A 23,075-nucleotide genomic window follows, 5' to 3' on the forward strand; every position below is an offset into this window, starting at 1 on the left:
AGTGCGGTAAAAGCGCTCCATTCCCCCCCCTACACCGCGGGGAGTCTTTTGATGTTCTCTGAATGGCTCCCTTGCGCCTTCATCGAGCCGTTCCGCCAGTCCCTAAATCCTCGGAGGTAGGCTCCAACGCTACCGTAAGACATGTGTTTTTATTTGTGTTCCCGAGAACGTTGACTCCCAACGCCGCCCCGGGTTGCTGAGCGGGTGGTTGTCGTAGAGAGCGTGCAGGTCAGTCGGGTGCGGAAGGCAGCTCTCCGACTTCCCTCCCTACCACAGGTGAGGTCAGGACATCATCTCGCGGCTTGCTCAGAATCACTTTCTGAAGTAACGGGTGGCGGCGTCCCTAATTGCGTCGCTTCTCACGGTTTGTTTGGGTTTTTTTTTGGTTCTCTTTCATAATAAAATTGTACTTTTAGTGAACTGTGCTCAATCCCTCCTTAATCCAGTTGCCTCATTTGCTCGTATTCTGGAAAATGGTCCCATTACATCTCCCAGTAGGGTTTACTGGCAGGGCCAGGACTACTTAATACATAATATGACCCTCACAAAGTGGTGCTTCAGTGTTTCAGTGAGTCCAGAACTTGCTGTTCGTGATTTGTTAATCTAACCTAGCTCATACCCAACGTGTGTGTGTGTGGCTGGCTTTGGTAAATCGGGGGACAGATGGCGGTGGGGCTCACAGACGGCAGCAGTGAGAAGCTGCTGATGCTTCTTCTTCTTCTACTTCAGAACGGCATCCAAGCGATGGTTTCCTCCCTATTTCACCCGAGCTGTAGGAAATATAGCGCTGACCCGGTCATCAGCCCTCCACTTAAAAACACAACTAAAAGTCTGAGATTTAGGTTCATAAACTAGTACTAATCTAGAATCTATACTAATCTATAAACTGTGTTGTTTTAAAATGGATTTGATTGATGTTTGTTATTGTTTTTGGTTTTTTTAATTGGCCACTAATTAGGCATGCTCTGAAATATGTCGGACAGAGCTTTCCTCAAAGCAGGTTTCCCTCTTTAGATCCCTGTAGACGTTTTCATTTTGTTCATCCTGCATTTTTATTGCACCCGTCTCCCTCCCCAATAGCAGCCACTGCCAATCATCCCATTATAATTAGCTGTGAAATAATAATAATAGTAATAATAAAAGTCCCGCAGCCCTGACGGGGATTATATTAATAAGGCCGCTGCTGCTGCTGTCGCCGCCGCTGCCACCTTTGCGAGCACGAATGTCTGTAAAAGTCTCGGTAGAGACAGAGCACCCTGCTCTGAGGGTGCGTACAGTTGTGGCTTTTATTTATTTATTTACATATATATTTATATATTTATTATATATATATATTTATTATATATACAGCAGGAACTGAAAATAAGTGGTCATTTGTGTATTTATGTATATTTCTATGTATTTTTCTATGTTTTTTTCTGTATAATAGAAATTAGAGGTGAGCTTAAATGCCTCGGCTGTGACAATCTGCAGCCAGCCTGCCAGGTCGTTCGTTTCCTTCATTCGTAGCTCACTCCAGAGTGACAGGAGTAATAACGCTGGTGTATAATGAACGCAGTTAGGCACTCGTCTCGCTTTACAAGCGGCGGGCCGTGCAAATTTGTCTGCGCCGGCAAAAATCAATACACGTGCCGTAGCGCCCAGACACCAGTGCCGATCGCGCTCGTATCTCCAGAGATTAATTCCAGGCTGTTGAAGCAACATTAGTGCGCAACCGGGCGCACACGGCCTCTGTCTGTCAGTCTGTCTGTCAGTGATTGATTACATCTCTCCTGAACACTCAGACCTGCATGCATGTCTTCCTTTCCCTCTTCCACAAATTCCAAATTTCCCACTTTTCCTTCCCGGATTCATTTTTGCCCCCAATTTCTCTCGTCAGCAGTTCCCAGAGCTGTTGGCTGTGACACACACACACACACACACACACACACTAAACAGCTACAAGTCCGCTTCAAAAGCCGCTGCTGTCTTGCTCTTGGCTGGCACACACCCTGGCCAATTAGCTCTAAATGTGGACACGGCTCTGCAGCTGCTTTCCAGACCCCGGAATACGGCTTCCTTTTCTTGGAAAGAGATGAGAAGCCCCTTAAGGAAGAAAAGAGCCTGGATGCCGAGTGGCTCAGCTTTCAATGGCAATTGAATTTAATAATTTAATTTAATTTTTTTAAGTTTATAAAATGTATTCTTTTCTAATTTTCTATTTTTGTTCATTCTGTTTGATTGCATTCGGCTCATTGACTGCAAATGTAAATCACTGCAGATTTTCCTTTCTTTAATAGGTGCTGCATTTTGAGCGGTCACGCTCCGCCCAGCGGGAGTTCAGGTCACCAGGCCTTTTTCCGCCACGGCTCATTGCGGCGTACTGTAGCCGTGCGGCCGTTCCTGCAAGCCCACTGGCCCCATCTGCCCTCGCAGCCTCCAGCGAGTCCAGTGCGGGGGTGTTGGGAGCGTGGGGTCAGGCCGGCTTGGGCAATTTTGCCATTTCTGAGCGCGTCGTCCAGCGCAAAGCTGCGCACAGGGCGGTAAAGAGTGGAGAGCGAGCAACGGCAAACCTCCCGCGCTCTCGAATGCCAGAGCAGCCCTTCTCGAGCCTTTCCCGCATTAGGCTCCAAATTGCCTTGGAGTGGCGCGTTTAGTGAGCCGGGGAGCGAGAAAAATATGCAGAGTGACTTGTCGGGCTGCCGTCAGCGGCTGCTTTTCCCGCTGACCCGCCGTGCAGAATTCATCTTTTTGAAGTATGCGCCGGGCCGAGCGAGCTGTCACTCCCATCTTTGGTACCCAGGCCTGAGAGAGAGAGAGAGAGAGAGAGAGAGAGAGAGAGCTCTGCAGAGCAGAGGGTTTGACAGCTACCTTGCACCTCCGAGGGTTAGCATGGAGACGCGTATGTGTGTGTCTGTGTGGGTGCATGTGGGTGGGTGACCGTGCTCCTTTGCACCTGTCCCCTCCAATGACAGTAACCCCCCCCCCTCCCCTCTCTCTCTCTCTCTCTCTCTCTCTCTCTCTCTCTCTCTAGCACACACTCGCTCACTCGCCCTCAGGCTCCAGATCTCATGAATCCCAATCAGGCAGGGCCATCAGCTGCTTAAATAATGCAGCAGTGGCCGCCTCGGCTACATTAGCGTGATAAATGCGCTACATTGTCAGCGCTCAGCCTGGCCAAGTGTTTGCTTAGCTGTGCCCTCCAATTCCAAACACGTCCCCCTGATCTCTGGCCTCAGCAGAAGCAAAAAAAAAAAAAAAGAGGTGAGGAAAAGCTCCGGCCACCTTGTTTCCGAACCCTGGTGCGGCGCAGCGCTGACTGGGCTCGGCTGATCCATGCCGCCTGTCATTTGTACGGTGCTCTGTTGACCCATCCTACCGCTCCATCGCTGGACACCCGTATTTATCTCGTAGCCGAAGGTCTTCCGTGGCTTTTGCCCACTTAAGCGAGCTGCAGGGCTGCAGCAGGACTCTGAGGATGATGAAGGAATTGGGAGAGCGCTCACGTCACCGCCTCTCCGCTGGCCTTCTGTGTTCTCGGAGACGAGATGGCTTTGTGTCTTCGCGGCGTCTCCCTCCGGTTGATTGCGCTCACAGAGGGTGGTCATCATAGTCTCAGAAATTGGCGAGGATGTTGCCGTTTCTGTGATACCCCATTAAGCATCGCCTCCATATAGAATTTGCGCTGCTAAGGCATCGCTTGGCAGGGTTGTCTGTGTAATGAGCCCCTTGTTGCCTATAAACTCGGAGATGCCGTTTTAACCGCGCAAGAAAAAAAAACAACCCAATCCGAACGAGAGCTTGCCGTCAGCACTCTGCCGAAATTTTATTTATTTATTTATTTATTTATTTATTCATTCATTTATTTATTTATCTCCCCCCCCCCCCCTTGTTGCAATGTCGTCTCCAGGTTCCTGAAGGGCATGAGCGCCTTGTCGGCGGCCAGCGCTGTTCTTATCAGGAGCCAGTGCTGGTGACAGGGACATGGGCCTCTATCTCAGGGCTTCCAGCACGCTCAACACAAGCCACAACCTGGTCCACAGCGCCACTGAAAGGGACGCGAGGTTCACCCTTCTCGCCGGGGCGGCACCACCACCACTACTACCACTACTACCACCATCACCACCACAGGCCCAGCAGGCAGCAGAACTTTGGGTAAAAGACAGAAACACGTCTGTCTGATGTGTGTGTGTGTGTGTGTGTGTGTGTATAGTAGGCATGGAGTCATTCAGAGGAAGCCAGGATTAGGAGTCTCGTGTGGATAGCACCGGCAGTCAGGAGTAGAAGTAGGTTTGAAAGGAAAGACAGGGCTTAAAAAGCCTGATGAAAGACAAAATGCATTCGTAGCTTCCTGGACCATCTGGATGGTCTGTCAACGCTCCAAGGCTCTCAGTGGGATTTGGAGTGTCACATGCCTGAAATCTCACAGTTCTAATGTGTTAATGGAACTCTTAGATTGACAGATAACTAATTAGCTTTCTTGCTTGCCACCCCCCCCCCCCACCTCCCTCCCTGATGTTGGGGTAGATTTATTGGGGACTAAAATAATTATAAAGTGATTAAAATTCACCAGATGTTTAGATATTGAGCATTTTAGAATTATTTGATCTTATTATTATCCATATTTGCATACAGTTCAGTATGTGCAGTCCAATGTAAAGAAAGCTCATCTCCATCCTCCGTCGCAGGTCCCAAGCTCCTGGTAGACGCTCCAAGTAGCCTTCACTAATGAGGATGTCTGATACTGTCAATGTAAAGGAGACGAGCGAAACCATGAGAGGTCTGGAGGTCGAGGAGAGCCACTCAACGCCAGGGGGCAACAACCTCAGCAAGCCCGAGAGCCGGGAGCAGATGGAGCCTGATGGGAACGAGAACTGCTGTGACGACAGGAGTGAAACACAGGTAAATCCTTCCAGCTCTTTAATCGTCCACCACTCTACTTAAACAAGACCTCCAGGAACGAAGAATATGCTGAAGCATATCTGCGTTGAGGGTTGAGGAACGCATTGCCGACCCATGGGTAGTCATTTGCTGAGCCCAAACTTGAAAAGCCATGATGCCACTTATTTTATTTACCAATATTGAAATCTTGAGCATCAACAAGCCCAAAAATATGATACTACCCCCACAGCTACAAGAGGCGCACAGCTAACAGCATGACGTAGCATTTTGTCAGAGCGTGGAGATTTCAGACTAGATTCATTAGATCCGTTCCTCATTTTCCATTGATGGCAGTCTGATGCTAATACCCACTGATAACCACTGATGGCCATAAGCCCAGAACACTGGAATAGCCTATGCCTCAGTCATTGAGGAGTCCTGATGCAAGGATTTGTGCCAACATGTCTGCTGCAATTTTTTTAATTCAGATTTTTTATATATATATGTATATGTATATAATAACCTATACACACCCCTTTGGAGACATGGTGGTAAGGCAGCTTTGTTCTTGGATAATTAACACATCATATTGAATAATTGTCAAGTGATGGCATGCGCTCAATCTTTTTAATTTTCTAGTACGAAACACAATATTCCTCAGCGCGCTCGCTAGCGGTCGATAGCAACATCGACCATCATAATTATCGCTATCCCTCAAAAAAAACAAAAAAAGAGAGAGAGAAGGAGAAAGAAAGGGTTGCGCCCTGAGCTTTTGTATGGAACGTATCTTCTGAAGGAGAGAGGTCAGAAAAACAAATCAGTAAAACGATTGTTCCGATACAGCCCAGGCACACGGGGCCCGGGGGAGGGCGGTTGCCAGCCAAGCACAACCAATCAATTGTCAGGTAATTGTGTTATGAGAAGCAGCCGAAATGGATACACCTCGACCCACTCCACTTTGTGAAGGTTAAGCTTTTGAAGGTTACCGTAGTGCATCTTTATTTCTCTGTGTTTATCTTTCCCATCCACGATATTTGACAGCTACTTCGCCGAACAGCGCTTCTCTCTCTCTTTTGACGCGGTGACATTTTCCCAACGTCGTCCGATTTGGAGCCGCGCCGGTCTCAACGTCCACCAACACCCCAATCCCCCCCCCCCCCCACCGTTCTCCTTTCTTTTCATTTCGTTCCACAAATTGCCTTTCCCCTCCCCGCTCCCTTGAAGAGGTGCTTTGAGAGAAAAGCGGGCAGCGAAAGTGAGGAGGTCTGCGCGAGCAGCCGTGCGGCTGGCAATCTGAGCTTATCCTCAAACTTCCTCTGTGTCACCCTGGGGGGGCGGGGAGGGAAAGCACAGCAAGTGGCTTTACGGCCATCTGGCACCGCAGCCCCCCACATCCACCCCCCCGCCCCCTCCCTTCCAACCCCCGCCCCCAAAGCTTTTTCTCCTCTTTTCCCTTTCTCGCAGATCCTCAGCTGCACACAATGAGGCGCTACCTGCTTGTCTTTTCTTTTCCTGCATTGCCCTCGCGTTTCCCCAATCCCTTCCCCTTGTCGCCCCTTCATGTGCGTTCCTATGGCTGCTGCAGCCGCTGGGAGAGTCTGCGCGTGGCTCGCTGCCAGTTTAGGGCACTCGGGGACTTGGAGATGCTCAATACCCAATTAGGGGTGAATAAGCATCCATCATAATTTTGTAGGACTACTGCGTTGCTCATTAACCGTGGCCCACTGGTGTCCGCTCAAGCCTGAGGGAGAAGACGAACGAACGGTGGGCTACTGCCCCCTTGACGCCGTCTCCTTTCATTTGATTGTCTGCCTTCACCTGGGAGACTCCTGACAATTCGCACGCCGTTTCTCCCTATTTCGAGGTGTCGGTGTCTCAAAGCGCATCATTTTCCTATGCGCACTTCAATCTGGATTTCTCATCTGTGTACTCACAATGCAGAGTAGCCACCACCACCCTCCTCGTTCATTGCCATGTCCGTCACATCCAAGTGGAGATGACATGGCGCGAACTAGAATGATGACAGCTGCTGTGAACACAGCTGTTTGCTTTTTAAACCGGCGATGCGATGGTGCAGGATTTGGATGGTCAGCGTCTACTCTGATTCTGTCAGTTGTCAGAAGTGTCTGGGGATGAAATTACCAAACAAAAAGTGCTTCCAAGACCTAATGGATGCAGATGATTCTTGTCACATAGTGTTAAATATCCAGCGTTTCCAGATCGACTGGAAGCGTGCCGTCATTCCGTTGCATCATCGTCAAGCCCGTATTAGAGACTCCAGGCCGAATCATCATGTCGCGTGGAGGTAGATCGAGTAGCCACTCCCATTTCCACATCCTGTGCAAATCAGTCAGATATTTGAACGATGTCCTGTAGTAACATTACACTGCTCTACCACCCATGTAAAACTAATCCAGTTCAATTAGGGCTTAAGTGTCCATAAATTTTAGGAATTGAGTGGCCAGCGGAGAATAACAGTACTTTAAGAGCAATGTCCGCTTTTAATCTGGTTGAATTGGACACATTTAACTAAACCTATGAAAACGAAATATTTCTAGGCTAAATTTCTCTAAAATCTCTTACAGTCTAAGACAAACAAACAAAATCATTAAGGGATGATTTTTTTTAAAAATTGTTAATTTTAATAACCACACTACTAACGTTTTGAAGAACATACCATCCTTCTCAAGCCCATATTAGGTTGGGTATCAGGTTTCAAAAATTACATCCAGCTTACATTTACATTTATGGCATTTAGCAGATGCTCTTATCGTTATCTTAGCGACTTACAAAGTGCTTTGCTATTTACCCAAGAAAAGCCTCAGCTAGTTAGAATAGACTAATAATTCAAAAGATACCTCTAAGCTTAGACATTACTAAACACAAAACAATAAGGTGACCATAGTACTCTATTCGTCCAAGTACTCTCGGAAGAGGTGGGTCTTCAGTCTGCGTTTTAACATGCTTAGCATGTTAAACCAAGACCGTCCAAAGCTGATGCTTTGCCATGCATACGTTTGCCCCCTGAATACCAGATCCTCTGTATTACGACATACAAAGAATAGGTGAAGAAGCCTAAATATGATTATTACTGGGATCCGACACCACTGCCCATTGAACTGGCTTTAGAATGCAACGTTTAGCAGAACACCCCCAAACAAACCAACCGACTGTGGTAGTTAAGTGACTTTTGCAATACTAGAGCTCAGTTGTTATCCTCTAGCGTCATCGTAGGCGTTCATCCAATAGCATTTAGGTGGACAAATCGGAGACCAGATTCCCAAAAGAATTTCAAGACAAACAGCGAGAAAGTCGTACGAAAGTTCTTAAACACTTAGACACTCTGTATTTTCTTGTGTGGTTTGGTAACAAAGCCATTTATGCTGCATTTGAAACGATGCAAAATTCCAACATTTAAACGTTTTTGTTATTCAGAGAGAAATTAAATTAAATTAAGGCTTTATTTCAGACTGGATTAGCTCTCCGTGGGGTAATACCGGAGTTTCTCAGTGGTTTTTAGTCTCATCCGAATACCCCATGTCAGGCATTTTTGTTTCCGGTGCCCTTTACCTTATATAAAGTGAGCTGTAAAAACAACCCCAGGGTCTATTAATCCTGTGCGGATCTACATATTGGTTAATAGGTGGTGGTTGGTGTGGCGCAACAGATGACCCCACTACCTGCCAGTGAGCTACCACACCATGTGGGAGACTGGGGTTAGGTTCACGGTCTGGATGACTGTGCTGTGCTACACCAATAAGAGGAGTCCTCGAGCAAGACTCCTAACACACTACATTGGTTCACTTCTGTAGTACCAGTAACCTTGTAAGTCGCTCTGGATAAGAGCGTCAGCTAAATGCCTTAAATGTAAATTTAATATGACCCCTAAACAAACCAACAGGGGTAGTTTTAGCAATGCAACTATAGGCTACACTCTCACAGTCTAAGACAAAGGTAGAGTTGGTGCAAAGAGGGGAATTTCTTTAGTATTATAGTGTAAGAATTTCTTTCCTAAGAAGCTTTTGTGAATCCATCCACAGGTCTCGAGCCTTTTTCTTAACCCCAGGCCACAATAGTTTCTTTTAAATGCACTGTTTTTTCCTCATACAGAAAAGCTACAGAGTTCCAATATGAGCATGATCCACAACTGGAGACGTCTGTAAATATGCAGTGCTAACAGTTAGCATTTTCCTATCATGGACTACAGTACAGATGGAGGAAGAACGGAAGGGGTTGCTGACGTGTAGTTAGCTTCACTGTAGCTCTTCTGGTTTTCATTTTTTAATAGGAAAAGGGAAAAAAAAGGAGACATGGATTATTCCCCTGCAAACCATCCATTAGTCCTGAAAATGTAGATGTATCTATATTTCTTGTAATGGATGGTTTCGGGCAGACAACCATGGAGCCTTTGGGTTTGTCTTTTCGCACCTGTCTGTGAAGCATCTCATTCAGGACTGTGTTCTTGTACCTTGTTGTTCCTGTGACCTGATGGATGATTCAGCAGTGTAATCCATGTGCCCCCATTTTGTCTCGTTGCCTACCGTACAGCGGCAAATACCTGGACAAGGCGCAAAAAGGCCCAAGGTACAGTGGCACGAGGCATGTTCTCGATGTGGTGTTCTGCCAGCCAGCTTCCATTCATATTTATTTGTTTTGAATTGCTGGTTTTTAATGTACCATGATCCAATCACTCCTCCTTTTTTTTTTTTTTTTTTAATAACGGCTGGATGTGCCTGTGTGTGACCCAGGAGTGACCGAGGGTATATTGCGAAATGCCTCATGCTTTCATTTGCCTGCATGATTTTCAAACGCTCAAGGAACGCTCACATTAGTGGCTACCCTCAACCAAACTAAATGGCGTAGGCATGGTATTGTACCAGGCTAATTCGTGCCAAGCCTTGAGCTCTGAAAATCTAACCTTTTTTTTTTGGGGTGTAATCCCATGTGTGTGTGGTGCTTGCATGGAAGTTCTGGTTTGACTTGTATTTTTATACTGAAATTATTTCTTTTAATTATTATTTGAATTAAAACATCCTCCACCCATTTTCTTCCCTGAGTTTGCCTCAACTTCTCGCACTTCTGTTTGGTGGAAATGCAACTCAACCTGTCGTGGTTTCTGTGTACATCCTGATCTGTCTCTTTAACCCTCACTACTCTCCCCCAGTCTAACGCAAAGTTAAAGTTAGTTCGGAGCCTGGCCATTTGTGAAGAACCCTCTCCTCCCCCAATTACCTCTGAACTGCTTCCAGAACATCAGGTAAAGCTCTTCTCGGGGCCGCCTAAAAAATAACCCATTACAGCTCACTCGGTACAGATACTTACACACTCACCTCAGATAGTCAGTGCACGTTTTGTCTTTCAGCCCCTCATGTAATGTGTGTGTCCTGAAGTCATGAAGTGAAGTAATACTTAATCACTGAGGACGTTTCTGTCAGGATGTGCTGGTCTGCATGGAAGTGTTTAACCTTCCTTTCTGTGTGTTCCTTTTTTTTTTTATTTTATGAGGAAAAAGCAAGCGTCGTTCTAACATCAGGACTCTTAGTGTGTTCTTAGTGAGCGGTAGTTCAAACATTCAGGACTTTAAGTGTTAATCCTATTTCTTTCTGTGGATTCCCAAAATGGGTGGGGAGGGAAGAATCCCACTGCGGGACAGTTTCTGAGAGTGGTTTGGTGTGAAATGCTGCACTGCAGAGACGCTTACTGACAGGCTTGGATGTCTGTACAGTGGTGGTCATAAGAACCAAGGGTCATGATGTCAGAAACACAAGGATAGTCAATTTATTTACTATTAAAATATAAAAAAAACACTAATCTGAATTACTGCTGAACAGTATATGCACAATAGTCACATCACCGGACATTACATTATTATTATTATTATTATTATTATTATTATTATTATTTTTAAAACTTCAGAGTGGTCCTATGACCTGAGGATTGCTGGTCATCTTGCCTGCCATCAGCAGCCAGAGCCTGAGCGAGCACAATTGGTCTCAAAACTATCCGAAAGCAACATCTCGGGTTTACTGTTTATTGCAGCCTCTTAAGCTGAGGCCAGCTGCCCTGCTAATCTTCTTCTCGGTCAGAAAAGGTTGAAGAAAGTTCATAATAATAAAGTTATAATAAATTCCATTACAAACTGAAATCAGACAAGAAGCATATTCAGCAGATTTATGATTATTTTGTGCATTTTGTGTTTTTTGATGGTGCTTTTAGGAAAATTATCCTCTTTGGGTTCGACTCCTCCTGTTTGGGTTACACTCATTCTGTTTGGATTAGACTCATCCTCTTTGGGGATGAGTCAAATTGCTGGATAAAACATTTTTTTTTACCATAACTGAGTGAAAAGGTTAAATTGGGTGGCTTTTATTGGTCAAATAATTGCTTATGTCAGATGTCTAAAATGGATTAAATAAGATTTAGGCTTTTTATTTATTTATATTTTTTACTCTGTTGATTCAATGGGAATCTGGGATAAAGAATTTTTGGCTGCTCTGTCCCGTGGCTTTCCAAATTCACAAAGCCACGGCATTCCCAAAATATCACAAGGACCATTAATAAAAACTAAACAAAGAAACATCTAATTTGTGTCAGATTTACTGTTAATAATTGATCAGCGGCTTGACCGACTCAGTAAGACATTACAGCGTCCCTCCCCAAAGCCTCCGTGGGGGCCTCTGCAGTCAGGGTTAGCCCCAGTGACTAGCCTCAGCTCCTGTAGACTTGCTATTTTTCCACAAGGGCAGAGCACAGATCCTCCTCTTCTCAGTGTAAACAGTACAGCTCCTTTTTGCCCCGCGAAAAAGCCCCTTTCAGAACCGCTCCGCGGCTCCCCCGGCGTCACGCCGCGCGCCCGCTCGACTTTGTTTTACTTTTGTGTCGCTTTTTGAAAAGTAAGACGGACTCCTTTTCTTCGGCGCGTTGTTAATCAAAGGAAAACGGGAAGGGGAGAGAAGCGGCTTGGTCTCGGCCACTCCGGAGGGGGGCGAAGGCACAAGGACGCCGTTGAGGCAGCGGGAAAAAAGAAAAGACTTAAACCAAAAGCCTCCCCTCAGGGTGCCGGGCTTTGCCACATTGCGAATGGCAGGGGTGCTCAAAGCCCACGGCGTAAAATATAATCTGTTGCCGGAGACGCTGAACTAAAGGCTAGCTTTCTGAAGCAAAATCTTTGAGCAGTCGATGTTTCAGGCCAGGTCTTACAGATGTCTCCTTTACGAAGCCTCTTTTTTTTTTGTCTGCAGTTTGGTCTCCTGGCAGAACGGCTGAGACCGCACTGTTTTGTTTTTTTAAAGAATTGCGATGCCGTCCAGTGGAAAATATGGCTCTCCAAAATGAATGCGACATTACTGGAGAAGGCAGAAACGCTCGAGCATTTCTATTGGTCCATTAATTTATAATTATAAACACAGTAAACAGGTGTACAGCTAAAACTACACTAAAACTGGACAATATGGACATGCATGTCATACGTCACACGTCAAGTAGTGCAAGGTGGAGCTTTTAGGACCTGTTTTTTGTTTGTTTGTTTTTTTTAAAATAATAATAATAATAATAATAATAATAGCTTGTGTAAAGTTCATCAGCAGATGACCTGAAGAAGCTCAAATGACGACAGTTATTTTTATTGTTCTTGTCCAATAGAAACACAAGATTGAGTTGTAATGTAATGGCTGTGTGTTTTTGCCTTCCACAGGATGAAATTCAGATCAAGCTTTCCCAGTCATTCGACAAGGAGGACGCTCCAGCCAGTAAAAACGAAGACGAGAAAGACCGAAGTGCTGACAAGTTGGAGAAACTGGAGAAAATGCCCCGCAAGATGCTGTCAAGAGGTGTGCACTTCTGGACTGCTTTCCATATGTGTGACGATTCAGCGTTGTTCTATCGGATCTGGATGAAAATAAGAAATTCTCAGAAAGACCAGGTGTTGTATAAGCCCCTTTGTTTCCCCCCTGTCTCTAGATTCCAGTCAAGAATACACTGACTCCACTGGCATTGATCTACACGAGTTCTTGGTTAACACTCTGAAAAACAACCCCAGGTTTGTAGTCCGGTTGAGGACCTATTCATTTTTCATAAGCTTACATGTGTTCTCAGTAGGGATGTCCCGATCTGATCTGATCCGATCCGACTATCGGTCAATATCGATCCTATCTGATTCGATTTTTTTTTTGTGTGTGTTTCTATAACTAATCCCTCTCCACAACCTAGCTAAGATGTTCGAATCCACAATAATAACAGCAGTAAAGTCACTGTGTTTAGTAGCAGTTTCTAAAATCAGACTTAATTCTGATCTGCTTTACTTTATATATTACTCTATAGTGTTTAATATCAGGCAGTCCAATCTGACTGACCTCCCTGACCATTCAGCCCCCAGCTCCTTTAGCTACAGCTCTGCAGTCCGATCACTTAGTGTGAGCATTAGGATTAGCATTCTTCCTCGGTTCTGAATGTGCAATTCAGATACGGTTTAGAACCAGAGGAAGGAGTGTGGTTCTCCCGCTAGCAGAACAGAGCATTTCCACCGTTGTCTGATTTCTAACCAGGCAGAATTCAGGGGAAAGAAAGACGGGAAAGGAGGAACGTTGAATCTGTTGCTGTTGCTGCTGCGTCTCATTTACAGCGAGGCTCTGTGCGCTAGCGCTAAGCTGAAGTTTTCCTCTTCTCCAAACTTTCCAATCCACCTTAAATAACGCAGCAGTTTCGCTCAACTGTTGAACTGCACACACTGTAACTGCAGCACTGTTTAAGGTGGAATAGCGAGTTAGCGTTAGAACCAGCTTTAGCTTTCGTTTTAGCTGCTAAACTGGTAACATCACCACACTCATCAGTTCAAATAAAGCTTAGTCTGCTTTTACTCACTGCAATAAGGTCACAGATGAACTCAGTCTGGGGTCGTTTTCCAAAAAGTGAGAAGGTCAACATCAGCAGCCGAGGATCAGGTCTATATATGGTGCCTAGAGGACGCCAGATGGCGCTCAGCTACGGCAAACCTAGGGATAGGAAGCGGATTGGATCTGCCCCAGGTCCCGAGTCACTGAATCGCATCGGGACATCCCTAGTTATGATGCCCAGTCTTCTCCTGGATGTACCCCAAGCTTGAAACTAAATGTGAAATTGTTGAAAATGTCCACTCTGCAGGGACAGAATGATGCTGCTGAAGTTGGAACAGGACATTCTGGACTTCATCAGCAACAATGAGTGAGTTAACGGCTTCCCTCCATCCATTTAATTATCAAGAAACATCGGAGAAGCTTAATATGTGTAAAAGTGTGCGAGTGTCCGAATCATTGATAAGCTCTTGTTTGTTTTCCTTCACTGTTCAGAAGCCAGAGGAGAAAGTTCCCCCCCATGACCTCCTACCACCGAATGCTCCTGCACAGAGTAGCTGCCTACTTCGGCTTAGACCACAACGTCGACCAGACCGGGAAATGTGTAATCATCAACAAAACTAGCAATACAAGAATGTGAGTGATCTCCTCTCCGCAGTTCTAATCTCTTTAGATCGGTGGACTCTGTGGCCCTCTTTTCAAATGAGTTTTTTGGGGGGTAGAAACCTAATTATATGCAATTCCAGTATCGCTGTCCTGAGGCGTTGTGCTCATGTAGTCTGGGAGCGATGGTGTAAATATCCACCTTATCAAGGCCTCACGTTCTGCATTTCCTTCCACCGGGTTTTCGGACGCACAGACCAGATCAGAAGTTTTCCGAACATATCAAAGATGACAAGACCGACGATTTCCAGAAGCGATACATCTTAAAAAGGGACAACTCCAGCATGGACAAAGATGACAACATGGTAGGTGCAGCGAGCTTGAAGCTGCTCTCAAAAGGATCGGTGGCTTTAAACAGTGGAATTTTGTAGCGATTGGAAAAATAACATCATTTTCAAATCAAGTAAAATACAATAAAGGATTGGCAGCTTTTGTTTTTCCCAGGCTCTGAAAGCAGGCGTTTGTGTTTACAGATGCGAATGAGGTTGAAAGAAGACCGGAGGAGTAAATCAATAGAAGAGCGAGAAGAGGAGTATCAGCGGGCAAGAGAGAGAATATTCGCTGATGTGAGCTGCGTAATCGTTTTTTTTCCCTCTTGTCCATTTCTTAACGCATGTCCGAAGCATAGATTATTGGCTAACTGTATGAAGATATGATCTATTTCCTAGAATACGTGGTCCGACCTCATTTAAATGTAATAACTCACTGTGGCTTCTGTTGCAGGGTCTGGATGCTTTCCCTCTTGATAAAAGGTGAGTGGGGGACACGGTGAAAGAATACCAGTACTGCAATAGTAGAATTGGGCATGTAGTGCGATATGGTAAAAATACTGTGTCACAATATGTTTAAAGACATTTTTACAATACACAATATTTCACGTTCCACATGATCGCAGACAAAATGCATCAGTGGCGTCAGATTCCTAAAAACTACTATTCAAAATCTGCTGCACTTCTCACTGTTTGTAATGACACATGCAGCTGATCACTGTTCTTTAAGCACTGACGATATCCTTGATATGCTTAGGAATACAGTTTGTGTATCAAATTGAATACGATAAAATAGCAGCATATTGTCCACCTCTATGGCCATTTAAAAAAAAAATTATAATAAAATAATAATAAAACCTTGTCTGTATATCTGAAGCTCTGTGGCTCGAACGGTTCTGCTAGCCCCCTCCTGCTTACTTCAGCAGGTGTAATATGTCCTGGGGTAACTCTGGGGAAATTAAGTCTGCCTTTCTGATGCTTTGTAGGATCCAGGAGGACGATGCTTGTAACAGCACTCAGCAGAGGCGGCAAATTTTTAGGTATCTTCTCGCGTCCCTTTTTTGTGTGTGTGTGTGTGTGTGTGTGTGTGTGTGTGTGTGTGTGTGTGTGTGTGTGTTTTTTTGGAGGTGTAGTTTTGACCATCCAGTCTAAACCGTGAATCCTGCTTGTTCCTTTTTTTTTTAAATATTTGTATTTTATTAATTTGACTTTTTTTGCAGGTTGAAAGACGGCCGATCAGGGAATAGCCGCCAAAGCAGTTCTGAGAACGAGCCAAAGTATTCAGAGCCGCGGCCCTGGAGCAGCACTGACTCAGACAGCTCCAACCGCAACCTCAAGCCCGCCATGACCAAGGCCAGCAGCTTCAGCGGCATCTCTGTGCTGATCCGCGGCGACAGCTCCAGCAGCAGCAAGAGCGTGGGACGCCTCTCGAAGACTGGTGAGAGTATAACCTGTTCTAGCCAGCCGGCTGTCCACCCCCACCTCCTATCTACACACGCACTTAGAAGGGGTGGAAGTTCAGAAATGCTTCACCAGCTGACCTTAGGAACATGTCGGGAAATGTCCCCATTTTTTTTTTTTTTTGTGGTCATTTTCAAAATGGCTTTATCTCTGGGCAACACAAGATGACTCAACTGCTCCTTTTGTCCAAAGAACATCAGTTTCACTCTTCTATTCTTCTCAGCATGCCTCCAGACACATTAGTAGGCTTCAGAAGGTTTCAATGCATGCTTTTCTAGCTCCTCTCTCATTTTCTTCACCAACTAATGTTGTACTGTGCCGCCTCTTTACCTTTCTGAAACTACTTCTGGGAATTCATTGGAGATCTTGATTGGAGTACAGACTCAATTTAGTCCTTGTTGGTTCCTGGACCAGTTTGAAATGGAGGAGTCAAAATAATGAGAACTAATAGGAGCATAAAATAGGGAGAAATCCACTAGCACACCACATTAGCACTTTGTGTAGCATTTAATATTCCGTATTATCCTCAAGTATGAACATGAAGCATTTTTTTAAAAAAGCAAAAACAAAGTGAATTGCCAAATTAACCACAAGACATTAATCAAGAAATTAATTAGCTTGTCATTCAGTGCTAATAAAACCATTATCTTTTTTTTTTTTTTTCTTTATTGCTTTGGTCCCTGAGGTAATTAGACTAGAAAATGTATTGCACATGTTAGGAACTTCATCTGGCCCAGCTAAAGTAGTGCAGTTTCTGAGCCTTTATTATATACAGCTTCTGTACTCTGTAGGAGGCATTCGGCAGATCTCCCACACACACACTCACACTCACACACTCGCACTGTAAAAATGTATTCCTAACAGGCAGCAAAATCCCCAATGAATTCACTGTGTGCCTCTTACCGCCACAGCAGCCTGTCCCACCACTGCACTCTCCCCGTCTTCTAGCATGCTCTTCACAATGTTCTTCTGTATCTGTGGGTTAAGGCTTCCTCTCCTTGCTCCCTTCCCCTCCCTAGGTTCTGACTCTTCTAGTAGTGTAGGTTCCTCCACGGGCTCGCTCTCTCGCTCCCAGCCTCCCCCTCCGCCTGCCCCGGCCCTAACCCAACCGGCCCACGCCGCACCTTTGGCCTACCCTGCCGTCAGCACTAGTAGCAGTGGGTCCTATGAGGCTGGCAGGAGCGGGCCCCCGGTGACCACAACTAACGCTAGCTACTATTTGCTTCCCCTGGAAGCGGCGGGGATACCGCCTGGAAGTATCCTGGTCAACCCGCACACAGGTTGGTACTCGCGCAGGCTCACGCAACAGCATAGCTCTCTTCATGCTAATGAAGATTAGAATGATTTTTTGCCTTTTAGCCAGAGGGTGGGTGCTTTTGCGTCTGTTCTTTTGATGTTTAATATACTAAATCCTAAACTAACCCTACTTACATATTGTCTTAACCGGCTCCCATGCGCTCGCTGCCCTACTCTTGTGCTGCTCAGCGTGATGCTGCCTAAACAAAGTTACTGTCAGAACAACATCTCAGGGGGGGGCTCTAGTTGTTTTTGGGGTATTTTTTATTTATTTATTTGTTTGTTTATTTATTTATTTTTGAGGGACTGCAGTGAAGTGAACACTTGGATTTGTGTTTTTAGTGTCTTTTGTCTCTCAGGAGGCCCACCGCTGCTTGATGGCTGGGCTAATAATTAGAAGCAATTTTTTTTTTTTTTTTTTTTTTGTTCCCCCACTGAAAAGTAAACACAGGGTTGAAACACGGAGGTGAAATTACCTGGGATGACTGTCTAATGATGCAGCTCATATGCCATTTAAATCTCCCCCCACCGCGACCACAGCCAGCCAGATCTTTGAAAATGGGCGTCCGTCTACCGCGATCAATAAATCCTACATCGGTCCAAACAAATTCCCCAAAGTGTCTCTCTGAGAGACGTATAATGAAGCCGTACTCCGTCTTTCAAAAGGAGGAGGGGGGCGGATGCGTGGCGCTGCCTCTGATGTATAAAATATTCCTATTTACTTTGTTCGCTCCTGTCTCTAGTCTTTAAATATGCATGGGGCTGATAAGACCGGTATATTGCTGGCGCTAATATATTTTCGAGAAGGAGCCCGGGTGTGTAATTGCTTATTGACCTTTTTGAAGCGGTTGGCAAATGGGAAAAATTTTCCCCTCTACCATAGAGGCCTGAGAAATTCATGTCGAAAAAGTAGACGTTCAAACCTCAAGAAGGCCTATTTCGGGGTCGTTGGGTGGCCAAGGTGGAGGTCGAACCTTTGCCTCGAATTCATCAGAGCTTATCACATTTTCACAAGTGCTCAGTCACATTTAAAAAGTGGCATGGGGGTGGGGGGTGGGGGGGGTTATTATGTATTCATTATAATGCACCTTTATGGATAACTTCAAGTGGACGCATAAATCCGATGATTTGCTTATTAAGTTCAAAATCAGTCGCAGCTTCACAATGTGCCAATATTCGAAAATGTCAAAGCCCAGAACTCTCGGGCGGATGGTTTTAAACAGATTCCTACTGACAGCTACTGTCAGTGTATCCTTGAGGAAGACACTCTGTCAGCCGCGAGGGGCTAAGTCACTGCAGTCGGTAAATGCAATCGTTTATGAGCTAAAGCGTCGCCTGAAGCCAAATCTGAACTCTACCCGCATTCATTTTGTTGCAGAGAAAGCAAACTGTCAGATTTGAAGGAGTGTGGGAAATGTTTTAAAAGTTTGTGGACACCGCTTGTTGCTGACACAGTTGTTTAAATGCTTACACAGCCTGTACCTGCGAAGAGAAGTATTGGCCAATAGAATGGCAGGCATTGGAAACAGCCACACAAGTCACTTTGCCCAATGCCAAGCATGGGCTAGAGTAGGAGATGGGCAGTTTCGTGGGCAGTTTCGGTGCTTTTCCTGCTCAAGCACACCTGGTCATTGGCTTAGTGGGTCTCCTAGAGCAGGGCAATCGGTAGACTGTTCTGGCCCCCTGTTGCCCATCCCTGAGCTGTGGAGCAGTAGAACCATGTTCTCTGGAGTTGTGAAGGTCCGGCGGTACCCTTGGGATGAGTTGGTGTGCCAGAACTAATCAGGGCTTTAAAACATGACCTTATTATTAATGCTTTTATGGCTGATTTTGAGGATTTGATGGCATTCGAAGTCTAGTGGAACAAGGCAGCAGTGGAACATGTGGAGGATGTCCAACATGGCGAGTACAGCCACTTTGGGCTGAACACCTACTGTATAGATGCGCTCTGCAAACTGTAGCCTGTCTAGCCGATAGTCCGTCCATCAGTGGAAAAGTCCACCATCCTCTGTGTAGCTGGGGCTTTTTAACATTGTGCACACTAGCTGCCAAACTTATCAGATCGCTAAAGACTGGTAGATCTTGTTCCACACATCACTGGTCAGTCATCCCACATCCCTTCAACAGTGGTCAGTCACCGTTGGACTGTTGGACCCACTGTCGGACGAATTCCTTAGGTTGGCAGACCGTTCTGATGGGCCCGATAATACACTCGTACCAGTGCAATGGCATGTCAGTGTTACGCCATGTACATAATGCCTTGTTCATGGTGGCCTAGAGGGCGCTATAGAGTGGGGGTTGATGCATTGTACTGTGACAGATTGGCTATAATTGTAATTGTATAATTATGTAAATGTTGGAAGGTCTTGTGATTTTAGTTTTTGAGGTCCGCTCCCAACGTTTTTATAAGGATATGGACCACAAACCAACCTCCCACTTCCAAACCTGGCTGATTGGCCGATTGGTTGCCCTGTATTGTACCTCATTAAAAAAATCAGTCTGGGCTAAAACACTTCTTATAACATCAGCCTGAGCAGCTCAACAGTAGGACAACAGTAGCACAACAGTGTCCAAATAGGCTCATTCCCCCATCAGCGTTTAAGGGAACCATAGGGTGGGGGCGCTGTGGGAGCTCACAGATTGGCGATGTAACAGTCTGAAAACCAAGCCCACCGTAGTTGCAAGGATAAGCTAGGATAAGCCAGTCTACCTGCCTGAAAACTGTGGAAAACACTCCTCCTAAGGCCGTTCACTCGACTCTGTGCTCTCAGATATGAGGCTTTCTCCTCTATACAGGTGTGATTTGAGCCTCAGTTAGCTGGAACACAGCCTGTGCTGTGGAGTTTAGCCTGCTAGCTACCTTATCCAAGTCCAGACACGGCAGAAGCAGCCTCTCATTTCACCTTTCTGTTCCTTCCAGCACCAGTCGCTCCACTTCACTCTCTCAGATACGAGTTTTTACGCTCAACACTTGTGTCTGGAGCTCAGCAGTTAGTCCACAGGCTGTCAGATACTCGGTGGATCTGTAGCTGAGCGGTAACGGTATGAAAAACGTGGATACTGCCCAACCCTAACATAACCAGGCATAGTTTACAGAAACTAATGTCCAAAAGTGTGGCGTTATGGAAGCCTGAGACTGCAGACGAGCTATACCGTTCATTAGCCAATTAGGAACCTGAATGACGTTCTTGTTTTCTATATTAGAACCTCTTAGCAGTTCTGTCTGTTCTGTTGTCTTGACGTTGCGTGACGGCCTTCAGGGCCTGCTGTAATTCTGTCAAAGGTCCGTCAGTTATCTGATGGATATCTCGTCTTCACTTGTAGGTCAGCCTTTTGTGAACCCGGACGGCAGTGCTGTGGTCTACAACCCCACCGTCGCTCCTCAGGCTCCCAGGTCACAGCAGCCTTTACCACCTCCTCCTCCACCACCTCCTCCTCCACCACCACCTCCTGGCCCCCACCAGCATCAGTCCAGCAATCACGTCATCCCCCAGGTAGGCCCAGCTGTGTGTGAGAACATGAATGAAGGAATGAATTCATTAATGAATGTCTGGGAAGACGTGGGTGCCTGATTACGGGGTGTGGGGTCTGATATTTTAGTACATTATTACAATAGAAATGACTTAAAATATGTATTTATTTAAGTATAGATTTATTTTTAATACAGTGACCTCCACATTGTTCTCTTCCTTGTCCAATAAAGTGGACATTCTGAACACTGAGGAGGTTTTTGCATGATAGTGATGTTACCTTTGGTACCTTCTGAGTTTGCCCCATAGCTCAGCCTCATTTCCCCCACCTCACCAAAACCTCATGCTGGCCAAGACAAAGGCGTCAAGATTCATTAGTCTCCTAAGTGAAGTAAATAATGAAAGTGCATGCTCTCAGCCCATGAGTAATATGGTCTTTTTCCTTACTTCACAAGCGAATACTGTATCCTATCCTTTAAGCATAATGAATTGACTCGCGCTGCTCCGTTTTTGTTAAGTCAATTAGATATGATAGATGGGGGCGGGGAGGGAAATCTGCTGATGGCGCTGTCCTGCGTGCAGCTCATCGACTCTGATGGGTCATTAATTGCTTGGCCTAGGTATTTCACTTGCCATTAAAGGAAGATTAAACCTGTAGCCGTGCTACCGTCGGGGGCAGGAGTTGCCAACCCTGTCACAGTGAATGATTCGCAGGCAAATATATGCTCAGAATAAAGAGCAGAGTGCACTTCAGTTTCCAAATGGGAGTCGTTGCAGTTCGCACAGGCCATCACAGCAAGAAATTACAATCTGTTCGATGCTGGGCGTGCCCGCCGAGCGCTGCTGTGACGACCCCGAGATGCGAGATGATGGGGACTTGAGGCTCATTAATGAAATGCTAAGATGCAAAATTAATTTGACCCCTCGCCGAGCGGAAGCCCGAGCCTGACAATGGGCGAATGGCTTCCGTTTTTCCAATCAATGCCCTGACGTCCCAGCCCAATATCGCCATCATCTCCAGGGTGCAGTCACTTTTGATGAGGTCCACAATTAAATGCGTCTGCAAGTCCAGGGACGCCCAGCTGACGTGTCTCTCTTAGAGTGTGCTTCTTAAGAACACCGTCGCTGTGTGTTCATCTCAGTCCTTTTATCAAGGCTCAATTAACTTCATCACATGACGTCGATTCTGTACTCCTTTCTTTCCTTTTTATTATTTTATTTATTTATTTTTTCCTCCTGAGCCACTAACCTAACAAGACCTGTTTGGATGAAATTTGCTATCTTGAATATCTGAATGCCTATGATTTATTCTTATTATATTCTACACTTTTAGAGTCTTCCATCTTCTCCATCTTTGACTAAACTCCATTTTCCTCTCCCCCAACCCCCCCCCCCCCCATCTTCTCCCCTCGTCTGTTGCTTCCTCAGCCCCTCTGGCCTGTCCAGCCCTCCGCTCAGCCTGTCCAGTACTCGACGGTGTCTTACCCACCACAGCTCCTCTCCGTCTCCCCTAACCAACAGTACACTGTGGTACCACACTCTCTTTCTCTCTTCCTTCTTGTTGTTGTTGTTGTTGTTTTTTTCCTTTCATCATGCCTGCGTCCATCCGTCCGTCCGTTCAGTGCGTTCAGTCCGTCACTCATCTCCGTCTCTCTATCTGTCTGTATCTATATGTAGAAATGTCTTTTCTGAATGACCACTTACAGCCTTCATTTCTTGAATTTCCAGTCAAAAAGGTCATCAGGTACTCCAAGGTTCAGCCTTCAAAGTTCAGGGCATTTTCTGCTTCATCCCCAGCACATTCAGTGATACTGAGCTCTGAACTCTAGGGTGTTTAGTATGACTCAGCTTCTGCTTTTCTGCAGAAATCTGCAGGCAGATTATTCCACACCTGCCACAGAACTTCAGCTTTAGAAGTTAGGAGCTGTAACTCTGAGGTGTCTGGACTCAACCAGTTGTCCTGAGAATGTGTCCTGAGAATGTGTCCTGAGAACATCTGACCATTTGGTCCCATTCTTCAGTTTGCTTTTCTCACTGAGAACTAAATCGCTGTCGAAAGACGGACAGAATTTTTTTTTTATTAAAATTTTTCATTCATTCTCCAGACTTGAGTTTAGAGTGGAACTGGAGGTGCTGTTCATCTGATGGGGCCAGTTTTGGTCCTCGTTGTTGTTAAGGGTCACATTTTCTCTCGTATTTGTTAGTGAACTTCAGTTTAGTTCTCTTTC

The 23,075-nt window shown here is 45.6% G+C and overlaps 1 protein-coding gene across 8 annotated transcripts in view; it reads left to right on the top strand.

The window, feature by feature from the left end:
• The window catches only part of LOC140561377 (R3H domain-containing protein 1-like), a 40,844-nt gene that overhangs the window by 626 nt on the left and 17,143 nt on the right, over positions 1-23,075 (top strand). For 2 of the 8 annotated variants that reach the window (XM_072686546.1, XM_072686551.1), the window contains exons 1-16: positions 4,045-4,134; positions 4,668-4,881; positions 9,409-9,444; positions 10,025-10,117; positions 12,554-12,689; positions 12,820-12,898; positions 13,999-14,058; positions 14,184-14,324; positions 14,548-14,656; positions 14,825-14,917; positions 15,075-15,103; positions 15,607-15,660; positions 15,841-16,058; positions 17,101-17,361; positions 20,702-20,871; positions 22,276-22,377. In XM_072686546.1, coding sequence (XP_072542647.1) covers positions 4,708-4,881; positions 9,409-9,444; positions 10,025-10,117; positions 12,554-12,689; positions 12,820-12,898; positions 13,999-14,058; positions 14,184-14,324; positions 14,548-14,656; positions 14,825-14,917; positions 15,075-15,103; positions 15,607-15,660; positions 15,841-16,058; positions 17,101-17,361; positions 20,702-20,871; positions 22,276-22,377 — 1,755 coding nt within the window. In that variant the 5' untranslated portion in view covers positions 4,045-4,134; positions 4,668-4,707. Of the gene's footprint in view, positions 1-3,889; positions 4,135-4,667; positions 4,882-9,408; positions 9,445-10,024; positions 10,118-12,553; positions 12,690-12,819; positions 12,899-13,998; positions 14,059-14,183; positions 14,325-14,547; positions 14,657-14,824; positions 14,918-15,074; positions 15,104-15,606; positions 15,661-15,840; positions 16,059-17,100; positions 17,362-20,701; positions 20,872-22,275; positions 22,378-23,075 lie in introns of those variants that run through there. The other 6 variants (XM_072686553.1, XM_072686547.1, XM_072686550.1 and 3 more) reach the window with 6 other exon arrangements.

Source organism: Salminus brasiliensis, chromosome 8, assembly GCF_030463535.1.
Source record: "Salminus brasiliensis chromosome 8, fSalBra1.hap2, whole genome shotgun sequence".
Lineage (NCBI taxonomy): Eukaryota > Metazoa > Chordata > Actinopteri > Characiformes > Bryconidae > Salminus > Salminus brasiliensis.